Genomic DNA, 12,453 nt, shown 5'->3' on the forward strand with positions numbered 1-12,453 from the left:
AAAATAATTTTCTAAGTTTTTTACTATAGGCTATTAGAAGAGAATACAAGAAAGCTGTATCCTAAATTGAAATTGTAACTCTGTTTAATGTTATTATTATTTTATTTATACTTATTGGCAAAATTTTTGTACTTTTACTAAATAATTATAAAAAAACATGTATAAGATCATCAATATCATGAAATAGACATAAAAATGTCAAATCTAAAAAATTTTAGTTTGTTGAAATAGGTACTTTGATTCAGGTTGATTTCCGGCTTGAAATTGAGACAAAACGATTGAAAATATCACAAATTATTTTATTTCAGCTTAAAATCGAAATTGAAGCATTTTTTTTATGAAATACATTAATTTCGAATTAATTCTGTATTAAAATCGAGAAAAATTGAACTGAAAATAGCTCAAATTAGTTTATTTTGGAAGAAAACTCTTATTCAAGCCATTAGTTTGCCACACTTTGATTCAGATTGATTTCCGGCTTAAAATTGAGCCAAATTGATTTAAAATATCACAAATTTCTTTATTTTAGCCTAAAATTGAGATTTAAGCAATTATTTTTATAAAATTACTTAATTTTAAATTAATTCTGTATTAAAATCCGAGCTAAATTAATTTAAAAATTGCTCAAATTGCTTTATTTTTGAAGAAAACTCTTATTCAAATCATTAGTTTGTCGAAATACTTTGATCCAGGTTGATTTTCGGCTTAAAATTGAGACAATGCGATTCAAAATATTACAAATTGCTTTATTTAAGCCTAAAATTGAGATTGAAGAAATTATTTTTATAAAAAAATTAATTGTAAATTAATTCTGTATTAAAATCGAAAAAAAAAATTGAAAATAGCTCAAATTGCTTTATTTTGAAAGGAAACTTTTATTCAAGCTAGTATTTAGTTGAAATACTTTGATTCGGGTTGATTCTCGGCTTTAAGTTCATCCAAAACGATTGAAAATACTGGTACTTTATCTTACTTGAAATTAATAATAAAAATAATAGTATATTATGTTATTAAGAGTAAAAGCGATAGTTTATGTGGCGAAGTTGTCCAACGCAGTGAGGCAAATAATTCAGCTGTGCCACATAAACTCACTTTTGCTCCGACTATACCTACTATTTTATCCGCTAACGTATTCAGATCAAAAATAAAGAGCAACTCTATAATTACCAAGTACATGGACAAAATAATCAGGATGCTTTGCAACTAATGAAATCAGAATAACGCTTATAAACAAACATCATGTGTCAGTAACGGAATTTATGTTGAGATTTTTGAAAGTGTTTATTAATTTAACTAGTACAGTTAGTAGTGCAAAATGTCGAATACAATCTACAATGTACCTCTCCAGAAATTGTTAAAACAGCGAAAGAGACAAGAAAGAAACAATAATGATAAATGTCAATAATGTCATGGTAAAAGTAAAAAGGCTTAGGTGCAAAAATGGAATTTTTACTCCATGGCTGAAAGTTAAAACTCTTACTTTACTTGTGACATTTTGTCATAAAAGTGCTCAGTTAATTTATGTCTTGATCTTCCTTGTTGGAGAGTTTGTAACAAAAACCCCCCCTTCAAAACTTTTTTAATTTTAAAATTTGCAGTAGAAAAACAGACGTAAGTAATACATGAAATTGTTACTCATGTTATAATATTAAAAGTGAGAGGTCTGAAGAAGGCAAAAAAATCCGAAACCGGTAACTAAAATAAATACAATTTTTACAAGTTTGGGTGAGCACGATTTTGTTAAAAAACCCTTTAATAGTGGGTTATGTAACTATAATTAATTTTTACAAATTTTGAATTTTACTTATATTTTTCGCGTTGTAATTATAGATTTGGTAATAATTTAAACATAGGTAATATACCATAAAATAATAAATGTCGTTGAAAGGTTGAAATAACGCACATTACGTTAACTTGTTGGCTTATTTATTTTCTACAATGTGAAAAAAGCTGGTAAAATACATAAGTACACCTAATTTTAAAAGCATCTGGTACGACATGTGTATGTTTATTCAAGGTAATTTTGCTAAAGTTTATTATTATAACCATTAGGCAAAGATGTAGTCTTTTCTCACTAGGATTATGGAGAAATAAAGTAAAACGCAAAAATTACCTTCTAAAAAATTCCTCTACAATTTTAACGAGTTTAATAATTAATTTAGTAGATACCTAGCTACTGATTACTTCGACTGCATCATGTGTGCTCTTATTAATATTCTTGATAAGCTTATATCATTTGACAAAAACTGGGCAATGCTCGCTGAGTTAGCCTTGTTCCGTAATAATTTATCGCAACGAAAACTGATATTAATAATAACCTCTCTCATTTTTTAATCTGAAGGATATAACTTTGTAGAAAATACATAATTTGCGTCAAGACAGGAAATTAATGCAAAATGAAAATGAAGAATGTTGATGTACAGCCTCCAATTTCTCACTGATCCATCACGTTGTCCTGATCTTTTCCCCGTTTTAGAAGTCTGAACGATTTAATAATTAAGTAATAATCTGGGAATGGTAAACTTAAAATCGCATCTGATGTAAATCAGATTTGAGCTTTTTCATCCTAGTGATCTGAGCCTTTGCGCGATTAATCATTTCGATATCTAATATAAGTTGTAATTTGTATTGCCAACCAAAGATGGAATATTGCAAGGTATTTCACAAAGAATTATGGTGTAGGTTGAACATTTTCAATAATAACTTGTTTAAACAATCTCTTTGTGCTACGGAGCTATTTTTTACCAGGTCATAATTGAGCGTTTAGTTTGGAATTCTCCCAGTTGCAGGATTTTGAAAAAAGGTAATTAATTAAAATAATGTCCACTTTTTCTTTATTAAAGGAAAATTATTAGGCCAAAATTATGTATCATTTCCAAAAAGCCTTTTTTGTTATATTTCTTATAATTTCTGCTTATGCTAGTGGTATAATGAAATGTTAAAATTATGAATTTTGTGTTTATTTTGGCCCTACAAGTAAGGGCAATATGTTATGGGCAAAAAATATTTTCTTCTGGAAGATGCAAAGGGTTATTATGAAGATTAACAATAAACTTTTGTGTATTATAGGTAATTTATTTGAAAAGAGGTCAAATAAACGCAAGTTCTAAAATCGTTTTTAGCTTCAGTTTCAAAATTTTATTAACCTCAAAAACTCTTATTAAATTACAGTTGCAATTCCTGTATGTTTAACAAATGACATCAAGGTTTTAACAGTGATTATGAATCCTACTTTTACATTTTTTTTTGAAAAACTTCCAAAACTATTTGAGAATTAATTCTGGTGGGAGTGGTTAAAAAATATACAAACTGCATACCTTAAAATGGGGTTATTTTGATTCCTCGGGTTACTTTGATACGTTATGGTGCTACTAATTTTGTATAATTTTCAGTATAGGTACCGACCAAAATTATGTTTATTTTATGCCATATAAAAGCCATTACATACCAAAAAATGACTTAGTTTTTTAAAGAAAATATACAGCGTATGGATAGAGAAAATTTTCAACTAAAAAATTTTGACATTTGACATTTTTTATGTCTATTTAATGATACTGAAGATCTTGTATATGTTTTTTTGTAATTATTTAGTAAAGGTACAAAAATTTGCCGATAAAAGCCACAAATAACACCAAATTTAGAATACAATTTCTTTGTTTCCTCTTCTAATCGCCTGTAGCAAAAAAACTTGGAAAACAGAAATACAGGTATAGAGTAAAAGAGTTTAAAAAAGTTAATTTACATCATATATTACATATTTTTAGTTCTAAAATGTCAAAGTAATTAAATGGTCTGTCAAAATAGCCCCGAAGTCGGGGTTTCTTTTACATAAAATTTTCTATGACCTTGAGGCAAAATTTTAAGTTTGTTTGTTAAAGCAGAAGAATCAATTGTTCTGATGCTAATTTTTTCAAGAAAATATTGCAACGAATATTTATTTGTAGTGTGATTTTGTAAGAAGTGTGTTTTGGCAAAATGGGAAAACAAATTAATTAAAAGGTCATTATGAAACCTTACAAGCATATCTGAGGAATGTGATATGATTGAAATGGACGTGCTGATGGGGAAATTATATGCCTTAATCAAGTATTTTAGATAGTTAGAATTCCTCCGGGTGTCTAAAATTGATCGGGAAAAAAGGGTTTTAAAGCGATTCTTGAAAGTAACAATAGGAATTATTCAATGAAAGTGTTGTCATGGGGAAAAAGTCGCCGAATAATGATATTAAAATTAAAGCATACAGTCACGGTATGCTGATTAATTGATCTGAATTAAGATGCATTTATGCATGGTGTAAAAAAAGTAAAGAAATGTGAGGTCTTAACGTTTTAAATTAAATAATAAGTAATAATAGGCATAAATAACGTAATGCGAAATTTTTATATGAAAATTAGTTGGGACGTTAAACGCTGTTCAAAAAAAGGTTTCGGTTGGCATCTGCGAGGTAGTATTTTAAAATATGCGCAAATACCATCTTAAAGAAGTCATGTTACATTTTAGCCTGCCATATTTATTGTCCGGGTTGCGTCCGCATAAGTCCGGGATTTATTATAATCATATGTGAGGTTCGCGTTTTGAGCTCGCGTCGAAATCTCCGACGGCTTGGGACGGATTTATTACGATTATGAATGCGCTAGTGAGCGTGAGCCGCGCTGGCCCGCGAATAGACAAGACAATAGTTTGTTTCTGTGGGTTTGAGACAATGGTCCGCTTTTCAAACTTGCCGCCTTGTACCTGTGCGCCGAGGCCGATCCTCAGGTAAGACAGGTTGCGGGGCGCGGCAGGAGGCTGCTTGGAATGCGGGGAGGGCATTCGCAGTCGCCGCTTCTACGCTCTCGCTCAGTCGATCTCAAGACCTAAGTCGAGGAGTCGGTTCGCGTCTCTTTTCGCTGTTTCGCCAGTCAACGCGTCCAAGTGCGACGGCGACGCCGTCCCCGCGAGTGCCAGTGATCCCGAGTGCGAGTGTGCGCCGGTCGGCGTAATCCGGGCACCCGGAGTCGTCGCGACTCCTGGGCGAACACGCCGCGCACCTAGCCGAAACCGTCCACCCGTTTTTAATCCCCGGAACGGCACCTTCAAAAGAATCCGGTAAATTGAGGAACCATTACAAACATATTTAGAGAGCGAACGCGCACCAACGGCACCGGCGCATGTTTTCAGGCCCGATAGTAGCGCTTTTGTTCTGGTTATTAGCAGCTCCATATCAAGGGATGCTACAGCCTTCCAGGCCTCGCAACCAGGATGCGTGAACGCACAAAATGACGCTGTCGACGATGCTGCTGCTCCTGCTCCTGGCGGCGTCCAGGGCGGAGCACGTGCGCGACCTAGAGGTCTCCGAAGGGGCGCCCGTCGGCACCAGGATTGGATTCATAGGTGACGGGGCTTCCGATAGTGGACCTCCGTATCTTATCGTTCCGGTTGGAAGTGCCGTCGACTCGGACCTCAACATTGATCAAACGACTGGAGAAATACGGACTAAAGTGCCTTTAGATCGCGAAACGCGATCGAGTTATTCTTTAGTGGCCATCCCAATCAGAGGTGACAATGTGAAAGTGGTTGTTAAAGTGCTAGATGAAAATGACAACGCGCCCACTTTTCCGATGTCAATTATGAGCATCGAATTCCCAGAAAATACACCAAGAGACGTCAAAAGGACTCTACACCCGGCGAGAGACCTAGATCTTGATATTTTCAACACACAAAGATACAACATTGTTTCAGGGAATATCAACAACACGTTTAGATTATCGTCACATAGGGAACGCGACGGAGTGCTTTATTTAGACCTGCAGATTAACGGGTTCTTAGACAGGGAAACAACACCAGCTTATAGCCTCGTTATAGAGGCACTCGATGGTGGAACTCCTCCTCTTAGAGGCGAAATGACGGTCAATATAACTATCCAAGATGTAAATGACAATCAACCAATTTTTAATCAAAGTAGATACATTGCAACCATTCCTGAAAACGCCACAGTTGGAACAACTGTTCTCCAAGTCTTCGCTATCGATAAAGATTCAGGAGAGAACGGTCAAATCGAATATTCGATCAATAGACGACAAAGTGACCGAGATAACATGTTTCGAATCGATCCAACAACCGGTCTCATCGTAGTCAACAAACCCTTAGACTTTGAAACTAAGGAACTCCACGAACTCGTCATCGTAGCCAAAGATCATGGTTTACAACCATTAGAAACCACTGCTTTTGTCTCAATCAAAGTAACAGACGTGAATGATAATCAACCCACAATCAATGTAATTTTCTTGAGCGATGATGCTACGCCTAAAATAAGCGAATCAGCACAACCTGGTGAATTTGTAGCAAGGATATCTGTCAACGATCCCGATTCGAAAACGGAATATTCTAACATAAATGTCACACTAAGTGGAGGCGACGGTCATTTCGGGTTGACCACAAGAGATAACATCATTTATTTGGTAATAGTGTCTTTGCCTTTGGACAGGGAATTGCAACCGAATTACACTTTGGATGTGGTGGCTACCGATCGCGGAAATCCTCCACTTCACGCCTCCAGGACAATAAATCTGATGGTGACTGATATAAACGATAACGCGCCTGAATTTGACCAAGAAGTGTACCACGCAAATGTGATGGAAGTGTCCGATCCAGGGAGTTCAGTGATTCAAGTTTTGGCTACTGATAAGGACGAGGGAAATAACAGTGCAATCAGTTATTCATTGTTGGACACCGCCGAGACGCACTCGTCTTGGTTCCAAATCGATTCTCGCAGTGGTTTGGTGACGACTCGGGCTCATGTCGATTGTGAAACCGATCCAGTGCCGCGTCTAACCGTGGTTGCTACAGATAACGGTTTTCCTCCTTTATCGTCTTCAGCGACAGTGCTAGTGACCATCCACGATGTCAACGACAACGAGCCCATCTTCGACCAGAGTTTCTACAACGTTTCAGTGGCCGAAAACGAGGCCGAAGGACGCTGCATCCTAAAGGTAAGGAAAAACGCGGCCCGAGGTGGTGGGAATCCTCCTTGGAACGTCTAGTAAAAACGCGTCGATCAAAAACGACCAAACAAAAGTAAAAGTTTAACCGCGAATGACACTGTTAATTGGACAGGAGGTATGACACGGTGGGTTACCGCGAACGGACGAGATATGCGACATATTTCAAGTGTTTGCATTGCTGACAACACGCAGCCGATGACGACGTTAATGGCTTCACGACTAGAGGATTTTCTCGACGATCGAATTTCGACGGCGACGACGGCCACCCATCGAGGGTGCTCGCGACCGGCTCGATTTCGAGGACCAACGTTTCCTAATATAAAATTTATTAAGTGTCTCCTGCTGTTTTAAATGCTTGTTTTATAAGCAGTTTTGAATGAATGTCGGTGTCATGTCCTGGAAAAAATGTTATGATTTCGCTCGGGTCATCGTCTCCACCTGATTTTCGGTTGCTTTCCAATTTTTTTTATTTTCAAACTCCTACGTACAATTTCATTGAAATGATTAAGTAACGCAATTAACATGAAAGTGAGCGTAACAGCTCGAAATACGAGATATACAGGACGAGACATTTACAGTTAACTTTTATAACCGGGTCTGCACGAATTTATTCAGTTTCACCTCTCGAATTTTTCGACTCAAATCTCCAAATTGAAAACACCGGAGCTATTCTTAGAGATTTAACGGTAGATTCTAACACGAGAGAAAAGACTTCTTTTTCATAATTAGACACCCGGACTGTCGTTAATGTCAACGCCGGCCTTGCTCTGTTATTTATTTTTTAATCTTTAATACTTAAGCTGCTTAAAAGCTGTTTTTATATAGCCATATTGATACGTTTTTGGAAAGCCAAATGTGGGCTGTTACGTTGTTCTATTAACAAAAAATTAGAATCTGTTTTCATTCAAAGAAACAAAAATAGGACTCTTTACTCAACGAGCTACTAACTCAACAATTGAAACTTTAGAACATTTCTTAATTTACTCTCTAATAAGTCTAAAAGATTTTGTTATATTTTTTTCCGTAAGCTTCTTTTTATATTAAAATGGCTTTGTATATGTTTTTTAAGACTAGATCTTAAACCACATTTATTTAAATTTAATTAACTTAATTTGTTTGAATTACTAAATTAACTTATTTTTGCAGTATTTCAATTTTATATGCTGTGACACCTAATTAGTAGGTATATCATATCAATGCACAAATTAATTACTCCTAATAAATTCTTGCAACATTTAGTTTTGCTCGAAAAGCTTGTATGTAGAGCTATTTTTAAATTTTACTGACAATAAGTTGAAAAGTTAGCATTTTTGAAGAATATGTATTTAAAATAAACATCAGAAGTAGTGGAAATATAAACTAAAGTTTTGAAGAGTTTTCAAGACTATTTTTGCTCCAGTTTTGAACGAATTTCTAGGTTATTTTTAAAATGGTTTTTATTTACTCTGGGTGAACTCAAACTCTTATTTGATGCTTCTGTATTTTAAAATTTTTAAAATTTTTAATACGACGAAAGCGAATTTTTGAAGTGTTTTCTAGATTTATTATATTTTAATGTTTTTAAGTATACAGGATGTCAGAACTCGCGCCCCAGAGAAAAATTTCGCGTAAGATAAGATACCAGAAACATGGAAAAATTGTTTTAATTTTATTTGTCATAAAATCTTGACATTTATTTTTTGATATTTGACATTTTTCTATATTTATTTAGTGATATTGATGATTTTGTATGTTTTTTTAATAATTATTTAGTAAAAGTACAAAAATGTTGCCAATAAAAGCCATAAATAACATTAACAGAGTTACAATTTATTTCTTATAGCCTGTAGCAAAAAAACTTGGAAAATTATTTTCCCACAGAAAAAAAAATAGAGAAAGTGCAAATTTTAAACTCTCATAACTTCGAAATTTTTTTAATATTTTTTCCATATTCCTGGTATCTTACTTTACATGACATTTTTCTCTGGGGCGCAAGTTCTGGCGCACTTTGTTTAAATGTTGATCGATAGTTGAAAAACATTTTCTTCGATATTTCGGAATTGAGTTTAATCTAAAATTTGAATTCTCAGTGTTTGCTTATGAAATTAGAGTGTAGAATAATATTAGTGTCGTGACTTTCCCCGGAAATGACATCAGCGTCTTTTGCATGTCAAATAAAAATCTAATCGGTTATAAATTTACAATACAAATATTATGCAATTGTATAATCATCATATTCATATTTCATCGAGAGCTGCACAGGTGTTCCGGGCCCACATTCCGGGCGGCTTTATTTTCCATTTACCGGAAAATCAGCGACCTCGTTCCCATCGTTCACAACATATTTGCAAATATCGCGAAATTTATGTCGTGTTCGCTCGACTCGCTCATTAGAATGCAGGAGAGAAAGGATTTATGATTAATTAGACTCCGGTGAAATAATCGGAAACGACCTGCTAAAGCACCTGTGTGTGTGGTGTGTCAACTTTCAACTTTACCAAAGCGTTTTATTTACTCTTGTCAATGCAAATTGCGCCTTGTGACCCACTTCGGGTCGGTATCTCGAGAGTGAAACTTTATAGTCGCATCTAACAACGATTCGCACTTAGAGGAGATGATGTTTTTATCGGTGCCGTGGGCGCCCCCGGTCCGAATCCATATCTTCGGAAGAATTTTTCGGCGTACCTTATGATCGATGGAGGGAGCAGAGGTGGATTTATGGCCGGTCGGAGTGTGCCGTAATTAATACCTCTTTTGCATGCGATATTTTGATGTGCAAACGTAAACTCGATTATTTAGTAGCGGTATTATGGCTTTTGCCTTAGGTGAAGAAAGAGAGATTTATTGGGAAATTCGGACTACCGCCCATGCGTCCTCGTAATTATCCCTAATTTTCCGTATTAAGTAATATTTAAAAATCCATTAAAGCCAACACGCCGGTTTGACAAACTGGTCTTTTTTATATCCTTTGTATTTGTATAGACCGGGATTTGATACTATCTAAACCTGGTTTTACGACGATCGTAAAAAGGATGTTTTAAATTGTACGCAAGGATTATAATTAAAATAAAAATATAAAGAAAGACTTAGACTTTATTATTTTCTTCAAAATATCTCCAACACCGAGAATGCCCGGGAAAAATTGTCTATTTTTTAATGCGGTCATAATTTTTATTATTACGACGATTTCTTAACGTTTCCATGTAATAAAACCCATATTTACGGCCCCTATATATTGATTATCGACGCCCTGGGGCTCTCGGCCAATAACCGAATTTATTTTTTTTTCTACATACAGAAAGTCCTGATTTTGCAATCATAAATCTGCCGCAGCAAATTTTTCGTGAAAGTTGTCGAGCTTCCACGATGCCACCGGTTAATTTATTAATAACACCGGAGATAATTTGTCGACTTTCACCCGATATACATAAATTATGGTAAAAAACTAAACCCTTAAGACATTTTCTTGCATAGCCGGAAAGAACGAATAAAAAAAGCAGAATTGACGTTTATAACATTTCATGAAAGAACGACAACATGAAACAATCAGTTTAAAAGTGGCTGTAAAAATTTTCAACGCCTACTATCGGTGCCGTTTCCGATAAATTTATTTTATTACATCGGACCGCCAGTCGTAGATTTTTTATCGTTTTTCTCGGAGGATTTTGTGAATATTAATAATTTTTTGTAAGGAAGGATTTGTCTAGTGTTTTTGGTTGTCAAATCCGAGTGTCGAGTCGAGCGCGGCCGCTTTAATTGACACATATTATGATATTAAGATGATGCGATATGCAAATAGGGGCGTCCTGTGTTTGGGGAAACGAGATTTCGGTGGCCGATAAATGGTTGGAAAATCGAGAGCGAAATTGTCGATTTTGGCGATTGAGTCATAAGGTGAAATGGAACATGATCGATATTAATGAAGCAATTATACACTTAATTAGGTGGAATGGTTTAGTAGCGGTGGAATTTAGAGTTAAATGGAACCAGGATCCACAAGAATAAGCGGAAAATTAATGGCGTGTATTTATATTGTCGACCTTATAGATAAATTTTCGACGGTACCGTTTATTTTTATTGGAGGTTACAAGCTCGCTTTTACTATTTTAAGTATTCGTACCAATGGAATGTCGTGGTTTGATAAGTCCCGACGTATAAAATTTAATTAATGTGTAGTAAAAACATAAAGATTGTGTAATGGCCGACAACAGTGTCAGATGTAAAGACGGGGGATTCTGCCACCAGACATTAACATTAGAACTAATGACAAAACACCACACATAAAGCCACAACGAAAACCTAAAGTCTAAAGCATTTTACAACATTACACTTCCCGTCTATAAAGCAATTTTTATTTTTTCCCAAGCTTTTTTTACTTCCGCTTTTTATTTGACTTATCTGTTTACTTTTGCTTTATTGCAGAGCCCACGCTGCTCTTAGGGCGCTTTTCAAATATTTATCTTCAAAAAGTTTTGGTTGCTTCTACACCTACTCGTGTTTCTTTTCATAAAATTTCTTAACCTCATTTTTATCCTGTAAAATCCGAATTAATTATTGCAATGGTTTCTTCGAATTATCGATATTTTGAAGTAATGTATTTATTTTTTTAACTAAGACGGTTAGACAATTTTAAACTTTAAATAAAAGTAATATGAATGTGAATTTTGTGTTTTTACTATTATTAATGAGTGTTAAATTAAATTAACCTAATTAATTAATTTATCAAAAAATATAACTGGCTGGATAATAAAAAACGTCCCAAGCCATAACTGCATTGTTTTTAAAGATATGACAATACTTCTTATGAAAATGTTGCACAGCTTATTCTCATTTATTGATTGGGATCGATGTTCAATTAACGCTGTGACCTGTTTTGACAAGACATCAATTTCAGATTTTTAAATGGAATGTTTTTGGATTTCACGTTAAATTGTCTATTGACAAGCTCAATAACTTTTATTTTTAGGCAATTTAAAGTAGGCTCTGGAAAGAAAAGAACATTTTTATTAATTTTATCTAAAACAAGCAAACAAAAAACTGTTCAATTTTGATCAAATAAATATTGTAACGTCTTTAAAAGTAATTAAATTATGGCTCGGAGTGTTTTTTATAATTCAGCCTGTATACGGGTGCGCCAGAACTCGCGCCCCAGAGAACTAGGAACATGGAAAAAAATGTAAAAAAAATAATTTTAAAATTCATGTTACAGACCACAAACAGCATAGAAATTTAAAATTAAAGCTGTTTTACACTAAACTTCTCCAGTTTTGGACTCTAGGGATTCCAAATTTCGACCTTTTATCTATAAATCGTTTAGGTATATAAAGATTATTAGCTGTACCAAATTTTGTAATTTTATCTATTTTGAAAAACTGGAAAAAACTTATTAGAAAACGCACCTCTTTTAGCGGTTGCAGCTCCCTTATATAGTATTTTCCTATACATGTTTATAGGAAACTTTTGTTTTAGAATTAAATACATACAGGCTGCG

General features: G+C 34.5%; 1 protein-coding gene across 1 annotated transcript in view; it reads left to right on the top strand.

Moving 5' to 3' along the window:
• Positions 1-4,855: 4,855 nt before the first annotated feature.
• The window catches only part of LOC123005910 (protein dachsous), a 164,707-nt gene continuing 157,109 nt past the window's right edge, over positions 4,856-12,453 (top strand). The window contains exon 1 of the mRNA XM_044399970.1: positions 4,856-6,971. Within this exon, the coding sequence (XP_044255905.1) occupies positions 5,259-6,971 (1,713 nt within the window). The 5' untranslated portion in view covers positions 4,856-5,258. The remainder of the gene's footprint in view (positions 6,972-12,453) is intronic.

This window comes from Tribolium madens, unplaced genomic scaffold, assembly GCF_015345945.1.
Source record: "Tribolium madens isolate multiple individuals breed KSU strain unplaced genomic scaffold, Tmad_KSU_1.1 Scaffold_20;HRSCAF=117;Tcas5.2_LG4, whole genome shotgun sequence".
NCBI lineage: Eukaryota > Metazoa > Arthropoda > Insecta > Coleoptera > Tenebrionidae > Tribolium > Tribolium madens.